Source organism: Anomaloglossus baeobatrachus, chromosome 1 (assembly GCF_048569485.1).
Source record: "Anomaloglossus baeobatrachus isolate aAnoBae1 chromosome 1, aAnoBae1.hap1, whole genome shotgun sequence".
Lineage (NCBI taxonomy): Eukaryota > Metazoa > Chordata > Amphibia > Anura > Aromobatidae > Anomaloglossus > Anomaloglossus baeobatrachus.
This window is the reverse complement of record NC_134353.1, coordinates 595601441-595625265: the sequence shown is the minus strand read 5'-3', so window position 1 is coordinate 595625265 and position 23825 is coordinate 595601441. Positions and strand designations below refer to the sequence as shown.

Below are 23825 nucleotides of genomic sequence, written 5' to 3'. Positions count from 1 at the left end.
TTACATATTTTAATGTATGTTTAATAAAGATATTTTTTTAGGGTTTTTTTTTAGTTTGCTAATTGATTTAAGGTTCCTTACTACTACATAATTTTTTGGTTTTTTTCATTTGTTAAAATGAGCCAAGGTCTGATTTTCCAGAATATGGCTTTTACTAAAAAAAGAAAACCACGCTGCTATATTTTTAATATACTCTTATTTAATTGTATCCCAAAAAAATATAGGATTAAATTGGTCATAAACATTACAGTTGTGACAGCAGATTGTGACCTAGTAGATGTCAGTGACCGGGGATGTGCTCCGAGGACAGATATGAGACAAGGCGCCTCACTTATTAAAACTTTCTCAACGAATAAAAAAATTGTATTCCAAAAATCTGAGGCACCAGAATATTATTTCCTTAATAAAAAACTTATTTAATTTCGTCCTTCAAAAAGTATTGCAACGTTTCGACCGTATCTGGTCTTTGTCAAACCAAAATTAAAAACAAAAGATGAAATACAGCCAAAAGGAGAGAAGAAACGCAGGATATTAAAAATAATATAAAGAACATCCATATATATGTGCTGCAAAATGAGGAAATCGGCTACTGTCTGCATAGTCCACCCACATCCTTGTATAAATCTGTTTATTTGAGCCATATACATTTCTGTTTTTTCTAATGATAGTTTGACAGTTGCCATGACGATGAGGATAGGCTCAATGGAGGAGGAAAAGGTGAATCCATTTCCAATGGCGTATAAATAGCTGTAATGTCTTACTATCTGTATTGGCTGTATATTATGTCTTCTATCATTTTGGCACGGCAAAGTACGGATGCGGACAAAATTATGCTATGCTTTTTAAGGTATGAAATGAAAGCTCCTTTTTTTCTGAAAAAATAATAATTTGGCGCGCCAGATTTTTGGAATACAATTGTCTAATAGGCTTGGTGGGAAATTGAAAAGGAGCAAGCACGGAAATCCATTAGTGCTGCATGGGAGTCCTCTGTAAGATTGAACCAAAGAGAAAAAAAATTATCTTGTTGTCTATAAGAACCAATTCTAGCACAGCTTTAATATTATCAGAAAAAAATAAAGAAATTATAACTGAGGTTTGACTGGCCACTATGGGACAGTTTTGTCTTTTATGACAATTATGGAAAATCTACCTATATTATTTATATTCTAACAACAATGTATTTTCTTTCTTTTTCATAAAGAGCTCAAAATACCTTCTAAAATAAAGTTTGACAGTAAATAAAGTTTGTAGTACATTCTGTTTCACAATATAAAGTATGCATGCAGGAGCGGACACGGACAGTGAAGGACCCCTATGCAGAAATTGTATTTGGGTCCCCATCAACAAGCCCCACCCACATAGAAAAATGCACATTTACATGTATATTCCCATTAAGAACACTATAAAATATGCACACACCTATTTACACATTACACATACATGTATATATTACACAAATGCACAAAAGCATATTATATATATATATATATATATATATATAAAACACATACACATTTACAGATGCATATTACACACATGCACAAAAGCATTTGTATAATATGCACACCCATATGACACACATGCACAAAAGTACTACTGGTATATAATAGGCACATATTTTATATAAATAATTTTTTTTTTCACTTATTTATTTATAGTTGTAACAGCCGTACCTTTGATTCATGTACGTTCCACTATATTAGGACTTGTTTTATGTGAGAGAAGCTGTAATTTTATTATGTGCCATTTCTTCAAACACATATATAAGTGTTACAATTTTATAAACTTTTTTTTTATTGTAATGGAGAAAAAAAACATCCACTATTTTTTACACTATTTACCAATGACCGTAAATTTACTGTGTCCTGTTTACTTTAACCCTGCGAACCCCGAGCGATTTTCAGTTTTTCTTTTTTTATTTTGCGCCACTTGTTCTGACAGTCGTAACCTTTTTATTTTATTTTTCTGTCAATCTTGCTATGTGAGGGGTTTTTGAGGGTAAAACTGATGTGTTGGTGTGATGCTTCAGGTCAGTACAAGTTCATGAACACCAAACATGTATAGGTTTACTTTATTCTAAGGGGGTTAAAAAAAATTCAGAAATTTGTCCAAAAGAATTGGAGCACTTTTTGGACCGTTGCGTTCTCATTTTTCGGGATATGGGTCTCAGTGATGGCTTATTTTTTGCGTCTCGAGCTGACGTATTTTTGCACAGATGTTTTTGATTGCCTGTTATTGAATTTTGTGCAAAATTTGCGGCAACCAAAACACGTAATTTTGGAGTTTTGAATTTTTTTTGCCACTATGCTATTTACCGATCAGATGAATTGATTTTATATTTTGATAGATCAGGCATTTCTGAATACGGCGATACCAGATATGTGTATATTTATTTTTTTTTACCTTTTTATTTTTCAATGGAGCAAATGGGGAGTGATTTGAAGTTTTAGTTTTTTTAAAAAACTTGTTTTTACTTTCTTTTTAAATTTTACTAGTCCCTTTAGGGGACTATAAGGATCAGCAGTCTGGTCGCTCATTCATTTCTGCTGATCAGAGAAGCACAGCTCTGATCAGCAGTAATGCTGCGTTCTTGTTACAGCTGCTGCTCTGACGGCTGTAACAGGAACTAAATCATGATAGCGAGAGGAGTCATGACCCATCTCTACCATGACAACCATCGTCTTCCTGTGATCGCGTCACGGGGCCTCTGATAGCATTCCTCGCTGAGACAATTGAAATCGTGCTGTCACTATTTGATAGCGTGATTTAAGGGGTTAACAGGTGCGAGGCACACATGTCTGCTTTTCAAATCAGCAGACGTGTGGGGATCACTGACGGCTCACTACAGCAGCCGGTGGTGATCGCCCTTCATGATTTAGGATGTACCATTAAATAAAAACCTGAACTAATCCTGATGGTGGGAGCTTAGCCTAAAAACCCCAATCTGTTTTGAAAAGATTCCTGGGATATACATTGGTGATATATAATTACCCTGTGTGTTGTTCCTACGCTCAGTTTTAACATTGTCTAGGACCTGTGAGAAAATCCCTTTTGAAGTTCTGTTGCACATCTAGTTTAAAGTCTCCTACACAGCTGTTTCTATTAATGACTGTGTTTCAATATTCATATCAAAATGATTGGTATGATCACCTGTTTGTATAATTGATTACTCGTACCCCTGACTATAATCCTACAAAATGCCTGTCTTTGTGCAACTGTATTATCCTCAAAGATTACCTTAATTATTTTACATAAAAACACTTTTATTATATCCTATTAAAATTTACAAACCATCCCACACCGTGAATAACACAGAAAAATCCCAGGACTATGGGACAGCCTTAATAGATTATTCCTATAGAGAGAAAAAAATGACACCTTCAGAGTATCGGTTTGATAGTATTAAAGGGCAAAAATTTCTAAATGACCCTTAATCTTTCTTACCCCTACCTGCCAATGGAGATATAACTAGCGTTACACACCCCCTAAAGGTAAAGTGGTGCCCCCATTCCTCGGCGGCTTTCTATCATATGTTATCCCTAACCTCTCTTCTTATTCAGCAAGGCTTACAAGATAATATCATTTGATATCAAGGGAAACAATACAGAAATAATTACTTATCTGAGATGTATTCAGGGCAAATGCTCTTCAGCAATAGTCTCTCTCTCTCATATGGTGACGCTGTCTATCATATGCATTGGTATGGAGAGACGTGCTGCAACATACGCAACCATTTGACAGCTTTGGTATGTAAAATTTTGATCATAATATGCAGGGTAAACTACATCTGGACTTAAGTTTGGGGTTTAAGGTATTTATCTGTTCCACAGGCGATTGTGCTGTAATCTTATCTTGTCTCCTGATGAACCCCAACCAACAAATGGGGAGAAACGTGTCGAGGCTTTGATATCTTTTTTGGTTAAGGACTATGGAGAGCCTGGGCATCACCATACGAGAGAGAGAGACTATAGCTGAAGGGCATTTGCCCTGAATACATCTCAGATTATGGAGGACTCAAGCACTTTTTTTGGAAAAGTTCCCCATTGATTTTCATTATACTCAGGTACTGGAGTTGGGCCCATCCAAGCATCCAACTGCTCGTTACAAGATCCGAGCATGGTAGTGCTCGCTCATCACTAATATTAATTACAAGAAAAGATTATTTCAGCACGAGATGTTGGGGAATCTTCGATTTTGGCTCCATCACTGGATTTGTCTTGGGTTTGCTACTGATTACACCCTATGCATTGTGACTGATGCACTGTAGATATAGAATCTGCAATGCATGTTGAATTACGGTATGCACAGATTCTTTTCTCCATTGTGTGAATGAAACTTTTTATAATCTCATCTGTTTTGCTGCTACTGCAATAGACCACAGATTCCCATTTCTACTTCCAAAGTAGGTGCAATTTTGCAAATCATGATGGAAAGTCCACAATATAACTGTCACGTGTGAACATTTGGTACTCTAAACAATGTGACATCTTAAAAAAAAAACAGAGCTGAGACCATTACACCTAACATCCCTTTCATTCTCTCTAACAAAGTGTATGATTACAAATACATAAGAAGCATTATGGGTCACTTCCTTCTGCTTGCACCACAGGACAAAATCTTCAAGCACCTAAGAATAAAGGACATTCATGGTATTTTGACCTTTAGCATCAAGATGACCATAATCTGTCACTATCATTTCTGCATCATCAGACCTTAATGAGGGATAATACCAGTGCCACTAACACTTGGACAAGTCCCATAGAGAGACCTATCTGTTCCCACACACTCATGGCAGATGTGATTTCTGTTGTCTTTGGTCATTATGGACAATGCAGGAACCTCCCCCGCTGTGTCAGAGCACAGTGAGCTGTCAAAGGAGGTTACTTTTTTTTCTTCGATTCTGTCAACCTTTGACACATACCTTACATATCACAAAAATATAAATGTTACCAGCTACTTCAAAGAATAGCATCCATATAATATTCAGACATCTCTACACTGTACCGTTGCTATATCATGTAAAACAACAGAGTGTAATAATGCAACAAAACAACAATATTGCTGATACATATAGCACATTCTGCTACTCGGTCAATGTTAGCAATGTTGCAGGTAGTGTAAATGATACTTTGTAACCTAAGACTACACTGAGAACCCTTGTAAATTATGCACGTCTGTCAGCGCACGTGTATACAAACCCTTTATTCATTCCCATTATTAACAACTGATGAAGGGACATATGGGGAGCAGAGCAGAATATTGTACTCATGCTATCATCTCTCTGCCAATACACAAAGGGGCATCAGATTTCATGCAACTGCTGCATGTATACTAAGAAATATGTTCTGCATAGTTATCTATCAATAGCTATAAAACATAGCCCTAGGGTCCTACCTCTATGCACACTTACTGTTCTGATGCCATTCTCAAAAGCATCTCGGGCAAGAGGTGCTGGTCCGTCCACTGTTTTGCCGTCATCATCCGGGCCCCAGCTTGCACTGTAGACATGTACATGCTGTGGGTTTAGACTGAGGGATTTGGCTTCTACCATATCGGTTACATCTCCGTCCAACATGCGCACACCTGTAGATGCCCAAAAAAAATAGTATAATGTCTCAGGTGATATTAAGTCATGAAAATCTATAGAATTGAAGCACCACTCCAGCATTTGTTTTACTTCAGCGCTAGAGTGGTGCTTTAAATGTAAGACCACTGACCTGGTCTTATAATCATCATCTGGCATCTTCATCAATACAACTCTATCAGAATCTCATTCTGGCTCTTACAGACTTGCATTGAGATCTTGTGACATAACTTCTGACTTCAGACCAGTCAGAAGTTACGAGCCTAAAGGTACCGTCACACTAAGCGACGCTCCAGCGATCCCACCAGCAACCTGACCTGGCAGGGATCGCTGGAGCGTCGCTACACGGGTTGCTGGTGAGCTGTCACACAGGCAGATCTCACCAGCAACCAGTGACCAGCCCCCAGCCAGCAGCGACGCGTGGAAGCGATGCTGCGTTTGGTAACTAAGGTAAATATCGGGTAACCAACCCGATATTTACCTTGGTTACCAGCGCACACCGCTTAGCGCTGGCTCCCTGCACTCCTAGCCAGAGTACACATCGGGTTAATTACCCGATGTGTAGTCTGGCTATGTGTGCAGGGAGCAGGGAGCTGGCACTGACAGCGTGAGAGCGGCGGACGCTGGTAATGAAGGTAAATATCGGGTAACCAAGGAAAGGGCTTCTTGGCTACCCGATGTTTACATTGGTTACCAGCGTCCGCAGAAGCCGGCTCCCTGCTCACTGCACATTCAGTTGTTGCTCTGTCGCTGTCACACACAGCGATGTGTGCTTCACAGCGGGAGACCAACAACTAAAAAATGGCCCAGGACATTCAGCAACAACCAACGACCTCACAGCAGGGGCTAGGTTGTTGCTGGATGTCACACACAGCAACATCGCTAGTAAGTTGTGCCTCAGCAGCGATGTTGCTAGTGATGTTGCTTAGTGTGACGGTACCTTTACTCCAAGGAAAACAAAAACAAGAAGAATTATCCTTTGAAGAATTGGAAAATTTTAATATCCCTATAATCCTACAATCCAACGATCTCACAGCTGGGGCCAGGTTGTTGCTGGATGTCACACACAGCAACATCGCTAGCAACATCGCTGTTACGTCACAAAAGTCGTGCCTCAGCAGCGATATTGCTAGCGATGTTGCTTAGTGTGACGGTACCTTTAGATAGTGCTGCAGACTGGAGTGGCATTGAAAAAGGATGTAAATGCTGGAGGGTGAGTATAAGACAGAGGTCCACTACAGCATTGAAGAAAAAGCAAACAAACAAAAAAAAACAACCAGGAAAAAATGCTGGAGTGGTGTATGAAGATGGAATAGTATTTAATTTAGAGAATTTAAGGAACATTGATCACCATTTTAAACCAAAGAAGTAGATAGCACATGCTCAGTGTCATATCCAGAGGTTTCAAAATAGACATATGAATGCTGTCATAATTGCTGCAGAGGTTACAGAGGTGTAGGGTCAGCCTGTCAGTGCTAAGACCATATACCGCACACTGCATTAAATTAAATTTGCATGGCTGTTGCCCTAGAAGGAATCCTTTTCAAAAAATGATGTACAAGAAAGCCCACAAACAGTTGCTGAAGACAAGCAGACAAAGGATATGGAAGACCAAAATAAATGTCTTTGATTCAGATAGTGTCAAGCATGTGTAAGAGCAAGCAGGTGAGGTGTACAAAGACAAGTGTGTCTTGCCTACAGTCAAGCATGGTGGTGGGAGTGTCATGGTTTGGGACTGCATGAGAGCTGCTGGCTGTGGGAAGCTACAGTTCATTGAGGGAACCATGAATGCCAATATGTACTGTGATATACTGAAGAAGAGCATAATCCCCTGCCTTCATATTCCAATATGATAATAACCCCAAACACACCTCCAAAACGATTACTGCCGTGCTAAAGAAACTGAGGATAAAGGTGCTGGACTCTGGTCAAGCATGTCTCCAGACCTAAACTCTATTGAGCATCTGTGGGGACTTCTCAAATGGAAGGTAGAGGAGCGCAAGGTCTCTAACATTCACCGGATCCGTCATTGAGGCGTGGAAAAGGATTCCAGTGGCTTCTCTGAAGATCTAGTAAACTTTATGCCAAAGGGAGTTAAGGCAGTGCTTGAAAATAATGGTGGCCACACAAAATATTGAAATTTTGGGCACAATTTAGCCTTTTCCACATAGGGGTGTACTCACTTTTGTTGTCAGTGTTGACATTAATGGCTGTGTTCAGTTATTTAGAGTGCACACCAAATTTACACTGTTATACAAGATGGACACTGACTACTGTACATTGTATCAAAGTGTCAGATCTTCAGTGTTCTCCCATGAAAAGATATAATAAAATACTGTGGAACCTTGGTTTACGAGAACAGTCTGTTCTGGGAGTGTGCTTGTAAACCAAGTTACTCGTCTAGCAAAGCAAGATTTCCCATAGGAAATCATTGGAATGCAGACAATTCATTCCACAACTTGTTCAATGTCCCATCCTGGTCCCCTATTGTGCCATTCCACACACGAACAAACACACACAAACACACATATTATGCTCACCTTACCTTCCATTACCTCGTCGACCTCCTGGTTCTTGTAGTTCGCTGGTACAGGATGTGTATTGGGTAACCATCGTGATCGATGCTGGACTTTCCGCTGCTAGCACGCTGACGTCAAAGGCAGGAGCCACTTGCCTCTGATTGGCCAGCGCGCTGCCTTTGAGTAGCGTCTGACAGCGGAAGTTCCTCCATCGGTCGCGATGGTTAGCTGATACACATCCTGTACCGGCGAACTACAAGAACTGGGAGGCCAGTGATGGAACGGATGGTAAGGTGAGCATAATATGTGTATGTGCCTGTGTGTTTGTGCGTGTGTGTTTGTGTGTGTTTGTATGTGTTTGTGCGGAGTGCAAGAACGGGTCAGAGCGCGGTGAAAGTACGGAATTGGAAGTGTGTGCGGTGAGTATTTGCTCGTATGGCAAAGCTTGCTTGTAAACTGAGTTACAATTTACAGCAAGCTTTGCTCGTATAGCGAAATATTCGCACACCAAGTTACTCGGAAACCGAGGTTCAACTGTATATACAAAATATGAGGGGTATACTTACTTTTGTGATCTACTATGTATATAGAAATGTAGTATAAAAACAATAAAACTAGGAATATGTACCTCCAATCCTGGCGTTGAAGGCTATTCCGACTGTACAGTGAGAATTATTTGCAGTAGCAGCAACTTCTCCAGCACATCGAGTTCCATGTCTAAAAAGGGAAGAAAATAAAAACTTTCATATCCAATTGAAAGAAAAATTGAAAGGACACAAAAGTGCAAAATATCATACACAATTATCAGAAACTATTGTTACCTTTTCATTATTACTCCGCTTGCCTGTTGCATGCATTTTTCAATATACAGTACACTTTACACTCACATTCAGAGTTTTTATTGAATCTAAAAAAAATGTCATGAATGTGAAGCAGATTTTTTTTTATAAGTGTTTGTAGCAGCATTTTTTATCTTGTCACAATTCTAACATACATTTTTTTCTGATATATTTTTTCTCTAGGGAACATTTTGAGAAAAATGGCAAAAAATACATATGTGACTGACCCAAATACTCCATTGTGTTTGAAGTGTTTCTTATTTTAGTCCCCCAAAAATTCCAAATGCTGAAACAGTAGTATTTTTTTAATATATATACTGTGCATATATATGTATATATATATATATATATATATATATATATATATATATATATATATATATATATATATACGGTAAATATTAAAAAAATATATAAATATATATATATATATATATATATATATATATATCATGAGGTTCTTAAGCTAACAGTATGGATCAGTGTAAAGAAAACAGACAGTATTCATATGGTTAACAAGTAAAAATAAATTAATACATTATTGTGACGTCAGAGTTTCACATCACTAGTTGGTTATGTAATATTTTTAATGTAAATAATCCTGCACATCTTGCAAAATTAAAACAAATGTAAAGATTGCATACAGAATATGGATCATTTTCAATTCGCTTTGGCCCCAGAGGGCCAGGCAAATGGTTAAAAAGTAGGGATAATAATCACATCACCGCTAACCTGTTCTGCCACCCCTGTAGTCTGTCATACGGTCCTCCACCCCTCTTCTTTTCCATTTCCTTCCTCATATACATCCTCTTCAGATGCTTCACTCCAAGCAACGGCTTCCACCGCTGTCTAGGTCTCTAATGTCACCGCACTCGTGACATTGTAGGGCACGTAGTGATATCATGACTTGTCCATTTCAAAGGCCTAGTCACATTGGAAGTGAAGCAGTCTAAGAAGATATGCATCAAAGCGGAAAAAGAAACAGAGAGGTGCAGAGAACTCAATGGCGGGCTGCAGGGATGGCAGACTGTGAGAGTGGTTGTTATAAAATGCATACAGCTGCACACTAAAAAGCCAAAAATGTATAATGGAACTCTGGTACTGCATTACTGCTATAGGAATATTTGAAAAAAAGAGATATTTAGTTTATGTATTGGCCAATGCATGTAAGACCGGCACTAGAGTTGAGCGTGGTTCGCGGTTCGCGGTTCTCCAGTTCTAAGCTCGAGTGATTTTGGGGGCTGTTCGAGATCGAACTAGAACTCGAGCTTTTTGCAAAAGCTCGATAGTTCTAGATACGTTCGAGAACGGTTCTAGCAGCAAAAAGCAGGGCTTTTTACAGCTACAGTGTGCAGGAGCCATCGCTGGCAGCCTGCCACAAGCTGGTAACCAAGATAAACATCGGGTATCCAAGCAAAGCGCTTTGGTTAGTAACCCGATGTTTATCTTAGTTACGTGCAGGAAGCCCACACTTCCCCGCTCAGCTCGCTCCGCCCCCTCCTGCCCGCGGCATGTACACATACATACATACACACACACACACACACACACACACACACACACACACACACACACACACCCCGCTCGGCTTACCTGCGGTGATGAAGTCCCGCCATCCCGACCTCAGCGCTGTCACTGTCCTCCATGGCCGCCGCTTGTCACATCACCTCTCGCTTCCGACCCGAGACTGACTAGCGGTGACGTCACGGACCTCTCGCGATACTTGGTGTGAAGGCGCCAGTCATTGAGCTCAGTGACAGGGGCTGTCGGCAGTGCTGGAGATCAGCGCAGGTAATGTACCTCGCTGACAGCAGCACTTGTCATGCCCTGCAGTGACCTGGGCTGACCCATTGATGTTAGCTCAGGTCACTGCACTGCTCTCCCAGCCAATGGGGAACATCCTGCTCTTCATTGACTGGGACAGTGTGGATCGTCATGGCAACCCCTTGGATTACACCAGACCTGGATTTGTTTTTCATTCTAATAAATTCGTTAAAGAGGGAATGTTTTGGGGAGTGTTTTTTAAAATAAAAATGTGTTTGTCGTCTATTTTTTTTTATTACTGACTGGGTTGGTGATGTCGGGTATCTGATAGACGCCTGACCTCACCAACCCCAGGGCTTGATGCCAGGTGACATTACACATCTGGTATTAACCCCATATATTACCCCGTTTGCCACCGCACCAGGGTGCGGGATGAGCTGGGGCGAAGCACCAGGATTGGCGCATCTAATGGATGCGCCACTTCTGGGGCGGCTGCGGCCTGCTATTTTTAGGCTGGGGAGAGTCCAATAACCATGGACCTCCCTAGTCTGAGAATATCAGGCCCCAGCTGTCTGCTTTACCTTGGCTGGTGATCCAATTTTGGGGGACCCCTACGTGTTTTTTTTTTAAATTATTTATTTAATTTAAAATAACATTGTGGGGTGCCCTCAGTTTTGGATTACCAGCCAAGGTGAGGTTGCCAGCTGTGGTCTGCAGGCTGCAGCCGTCTGCTTTACCCTAGCTGGCTACAAAACTAGGGGGAACCCTACGTCATTTTTTTTTTCATTTTTTTGGCTAAATACAAAGCTAAGCACCCCTTAGTGCCACATGAAAGGCACCAAAGGGTGCTCCACTTTTTCTCCATTTTTTCTCCACTTTTTCTCCACTTTTTCTCCACTTTTTCTCCACTTTTTCTCCATTTTTTTCTCCACTTTTTCTCCACTTTTTCTCCACTTTTTCTCCACTTTTTTCTCCACTTTTTCTCCACTTTTTTCTCCATTTTTTCTCCACTTTTTCTCCACTTTTTCTCCATTTTTTTCTCCATTTTTTCTCCACTTTTTCTCCGTTCTTTTTCTATGGTCGGTCTACCCATTAGCTCTGCCATGCATACTGTAGCTCTACACCTACTGCACATGTTACTTTATGATTGACATCTCTTTCGTACCAGAGCTGTCTAAGCCTACTCTGACCCCATATTTGTCATTACTATATTGTCCTTGTACTGTATTATGACATTTGTATCATGTGTTTCATTTCTTGCTGTGTTGCAATTTTTTTGCTGCATCCCAATTGTACCTCTACATTGTTTGAGTTTATGTTATTGTTCTCTCACTCTTATGTGATACTGATTATTGTCATTTTTCATGATTACATGCAGATAAGTCCAATCTGACGAAGGCTCAAGCCGAAACGTCATTTGTAACTTGTTTTGGACAAAAACATATATGCTTATGAAAAAATTTTTTTTCTTAATACGGACCAATAAAGAGTGATTTTGCATTACTATCCGTTGTGACTTACTGACTTAGTCTGGGAGATTTAGAGTGCCGAGGTTACTCACTAATTTTATCTATTATTAACTCTGAGCACCTATATACCAGTGAGCAGAGCTTCCTCTACAGTAGTTCTCCTGATTAGGCATGCCCTTACCTCATGAGCAGGGCATTGCAGCTTTGGTAGCAACCATTACGACATGGACACTGCTGCTGTGGACCCGAGAAGAGTGAGTGCAGATTCATTGCACCCACACTCCTCACATGAAGGGTCCGAACTCCTAGAAAATGGGGGATACGTTCCCTGAGTGTCTCCCCCCCATATTCTAGACGGTCCAGAGTCGTCGTGGGACCCCTTTATTTTTTTTCTTACAATAAATTGGTGAAAGAGGAAATGTTTTGGGGACTGTTTTTTCAAATAAATTTCTTTTGTCGATTTTTTTTTTTTGTTAGTACTGACAGTTTATGATGTTGAGTATCTAATAGACGCCATGACATCACAAACTGCTGGGCTTGATCTCAGGTTACTTTACAGCTAGTATCAACCCGATTTATTACCCCGTTTGCCACTGCACCAGGGCACGGGATGAGCTGAGGTGAAGCGCCAGGATTGGCGCATCTAGTGGATGCGCCACGTCTGGGGTGCCTGCGGCCTGCTATTTTTAGGCTGTGAAGGCCCAATAACTATGGACCTTCCCACCCTGAGAATACCAGACCACAGCTGTCCGCTTTACCTTGGCTGGTGATCCAATTTGGGGGGGACCCTACTTTTATTGTGTAATTATTAATATTTATACAATAATTATAAAAAAGAGCCTGAGGGGACCTCCACATTGGATCCCCAACCACGGTAAAGCTGCCAGCTGTGGTTTTCAGGCTACAGCTGTCTGCTTTACCCTAGCTGGCTATCAAAAATGGGGGGACCCAACGTCATTTTTTTTTTTAACTATTTTTTAAATAGAAAAAATGGGCTTCCCTGTATTTTGATTGCCAACCAAGGTAACGGCAGGCAGATGGGGGTGGCAACCCATAGCTGTCTGCTTTATCTGCGCTGAGAATCAAAAATACCGCGGAGCGCTACGTCATTTTTTTAAAGATTTATTTTTACAGCACTGTGATGTCCAGCAATCAAAATACAGGGAAGCCCATTTTATTTTTAGTTATTTAAATAAATAATTAAAAAAAATATATATGAGCTCCCGCTGCATTTTTTGTATTGCTAGCTAAGGGTAATCCAAGCAGCTACTGGCTGCTAACCCCCACTGCTTGGTGTTACCTTCACTGGCAATGGAAAATCCAGGGAAGCATTTTTTATTTTTTTTGCCAAAAAACTACAAAAAAAGGATGTGAGCTTTGCCATATTTTTGTATGCTAGCCAGGTATAGCAGGCAGGTGCTGGAAGAGTTGGATACAGCGCCAGAAGATGGCGCTTCTATGAAAATGCCATTTTCTGAGGCGGCTGCAGACTGCAATTCGCAGCAGTGGGGCCCAGAAAGCTCAGGCCAACCTGTGCTGCGGATTCCAATCCCCAGCTGCCTAGTTGTACCTAGCTGGACACAAAAATGGGGCGAAGCCTACGTCATTTGTTTTCTAATTATTTCATGAAATTCATGAAATAATAAAAAAAGGGCTTCCCTTTATTTTTGGTTCCCAGCCGGGTACAAATAGGCAACTGGGGGTTGGGGGCAGCCGTACCTGCCTAGCATACAAAAATATGGCGAAGCCCACATAATTTTTTCAGGGGGCAAAAAACTTCTGCATACAGTCCTGGATGGAGTATGCTGAGCCTTGTAGTTCTGCAGCTGCTGTCTGTCTGTATGGAGAAGAGCAGACAGCAGCTGCAGAACTACAAGGCTCAGCATACTCCATCTAGGACTGTATGCAGATTTTTTTTGCCCACCAAAAAAATGACGTGGGCTTCGCCATATTTTTGTATGCTAGCCAGGTACAGCAGGCAGCCACGGGCTGCCTCCAACCCCCAGTTGCCTATTTGTACCCGGCTGGGAACCAAAAATATAGGGAAGCCCGTTTTTTTTTAATTATTTCACTTATTTCATGAAATAATTAAAAAACAAATGACGTGGGCTTCGCCCCATTTTTGTGTCCAGCCGGGTACAACTAGGCAGCTGGGGATTGGAATCCGCAGCACAGGTTAGCCCGAGGTTTCTGGGCGCCTCTGCTGCGGATTTCAGTCCGCAGCCGTCCCAGAAAATGGCGCTCTCATAGAAGCGCCATCATCTGGCACTGTATCCAACTCTTCCAACAGCCCTGGAGCCGGGTGGCTTGTTGGGTAATCATGAGTTAATACTGGCTTTGTTTTACTAGCCAGTATTAAGCCAGAGATTCTTAATGTCAGGCACGTTTGACCCGGCCATTAAGAATCTCCAATAAAGGGTTAAAAAAAACACCACACAGAGAAAAAATACTTTAATAGAAATAAATACACAAATACATTAGAGACTCCATCTTTATTACCCCCTGTCAGCTCTCCACGATCCTGCTCTTCTGTCTTCTTTCTTTCTAGTGTAGTAGTAGTGACGATTGTAGTGAGGATGAGGTTCCCCAGCCCATCATGGGCTGAGGCATCTCATCCTCACTACAATCCTCACTAGTGTAGTAGTAGTGACGATTGTAGTGAGGAGGATGAGGTTCACCAGCTCATCACTTGGGGCTGGGGAACCTCATCCTCACTACAATCCTCACTACAATCGGGAAGCAGCGTGCAGCCTTCACTCCGTGAGTGATCAGTGCTGGCTGTCAGCGGTAACAGCGGTATCGCTGACAGACGCGTTACCATAGCAACGGTGCTCTCGAAGCCGTGGTTAGCGGTGTCGTCACCGCTAACTGCGTTGCTATGGCAACGGTGATCTCCGTTAATGACCGGCTGTGTCAGCCGGTCCCTAACGGAACGGGGAGTTGACCGTGTGCTAGAGCATGTCGCCGGTACACGGCGATACACATATGTGCACCGTGTACCGGAGAGATGCACTCGCAGGTCCTACATGACGCGTCATAGTCATGTGACCAGTCTGTAGCCAATGAAATAATAGCCACGTTCACTGGTCACATGGCTATTTTGACGTCACGATAGGTCCTGCATCTCTGCTGGCAGTGCAGGTCACCGGGAGGATTAAGCAATCATCGGATGGAATAGCGGCAGGAGACAGAGTGCAGAAGGGATCGCGGGGACCGGTAAGTGTTATGGCAATGTTTATTAACTGTTTGTGTACATTTCTAATGCATTTTTATGTGTTTGTGATTGCCTCCCATTATAGCCTATACGTTCGAGTTCGGTTCGTCGAACGTTCGACGAACCGAACTCGAACGGGACCCCCGTTCGGCGAACCGGCCTCGAGCCGAACCGGGACCGGTTCGCTCATCTTTAACCGGCACCAACGGCAAGGTAATCTCTGTAATCCTGGAACCTAACTTGAATGCCACTATCTAGGTTAAAAACATCCGTGTCTGGGCAGCTAGACTAAAAACCTAACTTGAAAAGCCACTATCTGGGTAACAAACCTCCATGTATGGGCAGCTAGACTAAAATTCTAACTTGGAATGCCACTATTTGAACTACAAACCTCCATATCTGGGCAGCTAGGCTCCTGCTATAAAGGTTATGAACACAACCTGGTTATAGGACAGAGTTCTCAGTCAGAAAGAGACTCACTACAAATATGTATTATTAAATATGTATTATTAAATATGTAAATATTTGTACTGAGTCTCTTTCTGACTGAGCACTCCGCCCTATAACCAGGCTGTGTTCATAACCTTTATAACAGGAGCCTAGCTAACTCTGTTGTTTTCCACCAGGTGGCGCGATAGGTGGTTTCATTGCGTAGCGCATGGCTACATTACTATACCTAGACAACACTTCTATACCTATAGCTAGCGCTGTTCTCAAGTCAATGGCGGTGGACAGGATATGGATGGACACACTGTATGAAAATATATGTACTTTGTTTTAGCTTTTCCACACACTCGCAGGCTTGCCTGTAGAGCTAAACATATTTTATGTATAAAAAACTTTATCAAAAAATATTTTAAAAAAATGTTTGAAAAAACTTTTAAATAAACATTTGTTTTTTACAGTTCAAAGTCTAAACAAATTCCATAAATATCAAAATATAGACCCATTGAAGATTTACATCGCTGTTTAAACGCATTGTTGTAAAGTTATTGGCGGTTATCTTTTGTCCGGGTAAGCTTATGGTTGGAATATAAATAGCCCCGCTTAACGATTGCTGCCCAAAAACTGAACGGCTTAGATGGAGATCCCCTATGGTATCAGATCTCCCCACACTTCTAGTAGATCTAGCGCAGATAATAAGGGGTGAATTAGGGATGCGACAATACACCGACACCTGTAGCAGGAGCCTGGTGCAAGCTACCTGGTCGGAAGTCCGTTGCTTAGAGGGTTTCAGTATAATGTCGGTGCCGTGCACAGTTCGGGTGGATGGAGACAGTAGTTCTTCTTTAGGTTATAGCAGGCTAGCGCTCCCCTCCACGTGGATGCACTGACAGCTTTCCTCCAGGCTTTCTTCCAGACAATTAAATCTTTCTGGGGCACAAGTTCACCAACTCTCCTGGGCGTCCACCAATTATATAGAGTTTGTCCTGGAATACTCAGGCATTTACGCCTTCGCTGTGGATAGATGATATCTGGGCTGAATCCGACGCGCGTTTCAGGGACTGATATGGTCCCCTTCCTTCCTAGCCCAGATTCACACATAGATCCTATTTATAGGATTAGATACTCCATGTCCATGCTCCTGTCCAAATTCCTTATTATTCCACTTTCTATTGCCATAAAATAGCAGATATCAGAGGACCGTATTACAATAAATATATGCAAACAATTCAAAACACATTGGGAATATATTTCAAATATCGGAAAAAATACTATGAAGTCGGACGGGAGAAAAATATAAATATTAAATATAGATATATAGAGAAAGATATAGAAAAAGTATTGAAATATATATATATATATATACAGTTAGGTCCAGAAATATTTGGACAGTGACACAATTTTCGCGAGTTGGGCTCTGCATGCCACCACATTGGATTTGAAATGAAACCTCTACAACAGAATTCAAGTGCAGATTGTAACGTTTAATTTGAAGGTTTGAACAAAAATATCTGATAGAAATTGTAGGAATTGTACACATTTCTTTACAAACACTCCACATTTTAGGAGGTCAAAAGTAATTGGACAAATAAACCAAATCCAAAAAAAATATTTTTATTTTCAATATTTTGTTGCGAATCCTTTGGAGGCAATCACTGCCTTAAGTCTGGAACCCATGGACATCACCAAACGCTGGGTTTCCTCCTTCTTAATGCTTTGCCAGGCCTTCACAGCCGCAGCCTTCAGGTCTTGCTTGTTTGTGGGTCTTTCCGTCTTAAGTCTGGATTTGAGCAAGTGAAATGCATGCTCAATTGGGTTAAGATCTGGTGATTGACTTGGCCATTGCAGAATGTTCCAGTTTTTTGCACTCATGAACTCCTGGGTAGCTTTGGCTGTATGCTTGGGGTCATTGTCCATCTGTACTATGAAGCGCCGTCCGATCAACTTTGCGGCATTTGGCTGAATCTGGGCTGAAAGTATATCTCGGTACACTTCAGAATTCATCCGGCTACTCTTGTCTGCTGTTATGTCATCAATAAACACAAGTGACCTAGTGCCATTGAAAGCCATGCATGCCCATGCCATCACGTTGCCTCCACCATGTTTTACAGAGGATGTGGTGTGCCTTGGATCATGTGCCATTCCCTTTCTTCTCCAAACTTTTTTCTTCCCATCATTCTGGTACAGGTTGATCTTTGTCTTATCTGTCCATAGAATACTTTTCCAGAACTGAGCTGGCTTCGTGAGGTGTTTTTCAGCAAATTTAACTCTGGCCTGTCTATTTTTGGAATTGATGAATGGTTTGCATCTAGATGTGAACCCTTTGTATTTACTTTCATGGAGTCTTCTCTTTACTGTTGACTTAGAGACAGATACACCTACTTCACTGAGTGTTCTGGACTTCAGTTGATGTTGTGAACGGGTTCTTCTTCCTCAAAGAAAGTATGCGACGATCATCCACCACTGTTGTCATCCGTGGATGCCCAGGCCTTTTTGAGTTCCCAAGCTCACCAGTCAATTCCTTTTTTCTCAGAATGTACCCGACTGTTGATTTTGCTACTCCAAGCATGTCTGCTATCTCTCTGATGGATTTTTTCTTTTTTTTCAGCCTCAGGATGTTCTGCTTCACCTCAGTTGAGAGTTCCTTAGACCGCATGTTGTCTGGTCACAGCAACAGCTTCCAAATGCAAAACCACCCACCTGTAATCAACCCCAGACCTTTTAACTACTTCATTGATTACAGGTTAACGAGGGAGACGCCTTCAGAGTTAATTGCAGCCCTTAGAGTCCCTTGTCCAATTACTTTTGGTCCCTTGAAAAAGAGGAGGCTATGCATTACAGAGCTATGATTCCTAAACCCTTTCTCCGATTTGGATGTGAAAACTCTCATATTGCAGCTGGGAATGTGTACTTTCAGCCCATATTATATATATAATTGTATTTCTGAACATGTTTTTGTAAACAGCTAAAATAACAAAACTTGTGTCACTGTCCAAATATTTCTGGACCTAACTATATATATATATATATATATATATATATATATATATATATATATATACAGTATATCATACTAAATTAATTGTTTAGAAACATGAAAATTGACTAAAATTGCATAAGAATAGTATATATTGGAATGGAGCAAATTACCTACCCCTACAAGGAATAGATAAATATATTTGCCCTTGAGGGGCAAATAAACTTAAATCAGATAGCTAGAACATTTTTTTTAATAAAATCGCCCTAGAAACGTTCACTACTTTTTGAATGCCCCAAACTTGTGAACCGGAAAAGGACCCCCATGTTTTTTCATATAATGTTTTGAGAGGAGGTGTTTGATACATTTTTTCTTTATATTTCTGATGTGTTCCCCAATTCTTTTGTACAGGAGTCTGATTGTTCTACCTATGTACCTTTTTTGACAAGGACACTCAATGCAGTATATTACTCCTTTTGTTTGACATGTCCCTAATGTCCATTTGTTCTTTCCTCTTCATAAAATTTTTCCTTCTTTTATTTTTAATGTCTTTACAAATAATACATTTTTTACAGGGATAATAACCTTTTAAATTACAAATGACACCCCTTCTATGTTGGGTGTCATTTGTCTTTCGTACAGTGGGTGCTGTTAAATTCCCCAAGTTTTTAGTTTTTCTGTATATGAATTTTGGATAGGGGGGGATAATCTCCCCTATTGTTTTGTAAAAGGTTTCTAGATAAAGTATATACAGAAACCAAACAAATTCCAAGGAGGCCCAGTCACACTAAACAACTTACTAGCGATCCCAACAACGATACAACTTGATAGGGATCGCTGGTAAGTTGCTAGGAGGTCGCTGGTGAGATGTCCCACTGCGACGCTCCAGCGATCCCACCAGCAACCTGACCTGGCAGGGATCACTGGAGCGTCGCTACACGTGGAACCATGCTGCGCTTGGTAACTAAGGTAAATATCGGGTAACCAACCCGATATTTACCTTGGTTACCAGCGCACACTGCTTAGCGCTGGCTCCCTGCAAACCTAGCCACAGTACACATCAGGTTAATTACCCCATGTGTACTCTGCTACATGTGCAGGCAACAGGGAGCCGGCTTCTGCGGATGCTGGTAACCACGGTAAACATCGGGTATCCAAGAAGCCCTTCCCTTGGTTACCCGATATTTACCTTCGTTACCAGCTTCCGCTGCTCTCACACTGCCAGTGCCGGCTCCCTGTTCCCAGGAACATGGAGCCGGCACTGGCAGCTGAGAGCGCCGGACGCTGGTAACGAAGGTAAATTTCGGGTAACCAAGGGAAGGGCTTCTTGGTTACCCGATATTTACATTGGTTACCAGCGTCAGCAGAAGCCGGCTCCCTGCTCACTGCACATAGTTGTTGCTCTGTCGCTGTCACACACAGCGATGTGTGCTTCACAGCGGGAGAGCAACAACTAAAAAATTGGTCCAGGACATTCAGCAACAACCAACGACCTCACAGCAGGGGCCAGGTTGTTGCTGGATGTCACACACAACAACATCGCTAGCAACATCACAAAAGTTGTTCCTTAGCAGCGATGTTGCTAGCGATGTTGCTTAGTGTGACGGTACCTTTACTCCAAGGAAAACAAAAACAAGAAGAATTACCCTTTGAAGAATTGGAAAATTTTAATATCCCTATAATCCTACAATACACGGGACAAACTAAAATTTTAAAAACTATTCTAAGAAAATATTGAAATATATTAAAAGAAGACAAATAATTTTTATTTGCTGGAATGTATCCGTGTATGTGGGTATGTATGTATATATAGATATATATTTGTATGTATATGTATGTATTTATGTATGCGGGTATGCACCTATAATCTGGATAAAATACCCCATAATATCCCATATATCTACCAGATCTAAAAATGTTCTATCTATCTGATTTAATTTTATTTGCCTCTCAGGGACAAATATATTTATCCATTCCTTCTAGGAGTATTTAATTTGCTCCATTCCAATGTATACTATTTTTATGCAATTTTAGTCAATTTTCATGTTTATAATGCATTAATATAGTATGATATACAGTACAGACCAAATGTTTGGATACACCTCATTCAAAGAGTTTCTTCATTTTCATGACTCTGAAAATTGTAGATTCACATTGAAGGCATCAAAACAATGAATTAACACATGTGGAATGAAATTCTTAACAAAAAAGAATAAAACAACTGAAAATATGTCTTAGATTCTAGGTTCTTCAAAGTAGCCACCTTTTGCTTTGATTACTGCTTTGCACACTCTTGGCATTCTCTTGATGAGCTTCAAGAGGTTGTCACTGGAAATGGTCTTCCAACAGTGTTGAAGGAGTTCCTAGAGATGCTTAGCACTTGTTGGCCCTTTTGCCCTAACTCTGCAGTCCAGCTCACCCAAAACCATCTCGATTGGGTTCAGGTCTGGTGACTGTGGAGGCTAGGTCATCTGGCGTAGCACCCCATCACTCTCCTTTTTAGTCAAATATTCCTTACACAGCCTGGAGGTGTGTTTGGGGTCATTGTCCTGTTGAAAAAAAAATGATGGTCTAACTAAACGCAAACCAGATGGAATAGCATGCCGCTACAAGATGCTGTGGTAGCCATGCTGTTTCAGTATGCCTTCAATTTTGAATAAATCCCCAACAGTGTCACCAGCAAAGCACCCCCACACTATCACACCTCCTCCTCCGTGCTTGACGGTGGGAACCAGGCATGTAGAGTCCTTCCGTTCACCTTTTCTGCGTCACGCAAAGACACGGTGGTTGGATCCAAAGATCTCAAATTTGGACTCATCAGACCAAAGCACAGATTTCCACTGGTCTAATGTCCATTCATTGTGTTCTTTAGCCCAAGCAAGTCTCTTCTGCTTGTTGCCTGTCCTTAGAAGTCGTTTCCTGGCAGCTATTTTACCATGAAGGCCTGCTGGACAAAGTCTCCTCTTAATAGTTGTTCTAGAGATGTGTCTGCTGCTAGAACTCTGTGTGGCATTGACCTGGTCTCTAATCTGAGCTGCTGTTAACCTGCGATTTTTGAGGCTGGTGACTCGGATAAACGTATCCTCCGCAGCAGAGGTGACTCTTGGTCTTCCTTTCCTGGGGCGGTCCTCATGTGAGCCAGTTTCTTTGTAGCGTTTGATGGTTTTTGCCACTGCACTTGGGGACACTTTCAAAGTTTTCCCAATTTTTCAGACTGACTGACCTTCATTTCTTAAAGTAATGATGGCCACTCGTTTTTCTTTACTTAGTTGCTTTTTTCTTGCCATAATACAAAATTCTAACAGTCTATTCAGTAGGACTATCAGCTGTGTATCCACCAGAATTCTGCACAACACAACATAAGGCAAGAAATCCCACTTATTAAACCTGACAGGGCACATCTGTGAAGTGAAAATCATTTCCAGTGACTACCTCTTGAAACTCATCAAGAGAATTTCCAAGAGTGTGCAAAGCAGTAATCAAAGTAAAAGGTGGCTACTTTGAAGAACCTAGAATATAAGACATATTTTCAGTTGTTTCACACTTATTTGTTAAGTATTTCATTCCACATGTGTTAATTCATAGTTTTGATGCCTTCAATGCGAGTCTACAATTTTCAGAGTCATGAAAATAAAGAAAACTCTTTGAATGAGGTGTGTCCAAACTTTTGGTTGGTACTGTATATATTTATATACTTTTTCTATATTTCTATATTTAATATTTATATATTTCTCCTGTCCGGCTTCATAGTATTTTTTCCGATATTTCAAATATATTCCCAATGTGTTTTGACTTGTATGGTTATATTTATTGTAATACGGTCCTCTGAGATCTGCTAACTTATGGCAATAGCAAGTGGAAGAATAAGGAATTTGGAGATGGGTATGGACATGGAGTAACTAATCCTATAAATAGAATCTATCTATCTATCTATCTATCTATCTATCTGGGTTATCCTTGAAAAAGGGGACCGTATCAGTCCCTAAAACGCACGTCGGATTCAGCCCAGATATTATCTAACTATCCATGGTGAAGGCGTAATTGCCTGAGTCATCCAGGATAAACTCTTATCTATTTGGTGGACACCCAGGGGAGCTGGTGAACTTGTGCCCCGGAAAGATTTAATTGCCTGGAGGAAAGCCTGGAGGAAAGCTGTCAGCGCATCCATGTGGACAGGTGCACTGACCTGCTATAACCTAAAGGAGAACTACTGTCTGCAGCCACCCGAACTGTACACTGCACAGAGACATTATACTGAAACCCTCTAAGTAACGGACGTCCGACCATGTAACTTGTACCAGGCACCTGCTACAGGTGTCGTGTATTCTCGCATCCCTAATTTACTCCTTATTATCTCCGCTAGATCTACTAGGAGTGTGGGGAGGTCTGATACCATAGGGGATATCTATCTCAGCCGTTCAGTTTTTGGGCAGCAATCGTTAAGCGGGGCTAATTATATTCCAACCATAAGCTTACTCGGACAAAAGATAACCGCCAATAACTTTACAACAAAGCATTTAAACAGCGATGTAAATCTTCAATGGGTCTATTTTTTTATATTTATGTAATTTGATTGGACTTTGGACTGTAAAAAACGAAAGTTTATTTAAAAGTTTTTTTCAAACAACTTTTTAAAATATTTTTTGATAAAGTTTTTTATACAAAAAATTGTTTTTAGCTCTGCAGGCAAGCCTGCGAGTGTGTGAAAAAGCAAAAACAAATATATATATATATATATATATACATATATATATATATAGTAATAGAAAGGAAAGGCTAGGCACTGCAAGCCCAGGTGTGTACTCACGAGTCTGCGGTTTTCCCGTGGATCACGGATCTCCAGATCTCCAGCCGATTCCCGTGGTGCTCTGCCAAAGTGCAGGAATCCAATATGAACTTAAGATGAGAAGGAATGACGGCAACTCACTGGTAGATATTAACGGCAAATTTATTGCACAAACTGCAGCATTGTTACAGCATAACCAGGGAAGGGGGAGTGCAGGGACGTCGGCGCC

At 41.0% G+C, this 23825-nt stretch overlaps 1 protein-coding gene across 2 annotated transcripts in view; it reads right to left on the bottom strand.

Annotated features, from left to right (window-relative positions):
* Positions 1 to 23825, bottom strand: part of PCSK5 (proprotein convertase subtilisin/kexin type 5) — an 883213-nt gene that overhangs the window by 554688 nt on the left and 304700 nt on the right. For both annotated transcript variants that reach the window (XM_075318085.1, XM_075318076.1), the window contains exons 6-7: positions 8732 to 8820; positions 5411 to 5583 (exon numbers count right to left, since the gene is read on the bottom strand). In XM_075318085.1, the coding sequence (XP_075174200.1) occupies positions 5411 to 5583; positions 8732 to 8820 (262 nt within the window). The remainder of the gene's footprint in view (positions 1 to 5410; positions 5584 to 8731; positions 8821 to 23825) is intronic.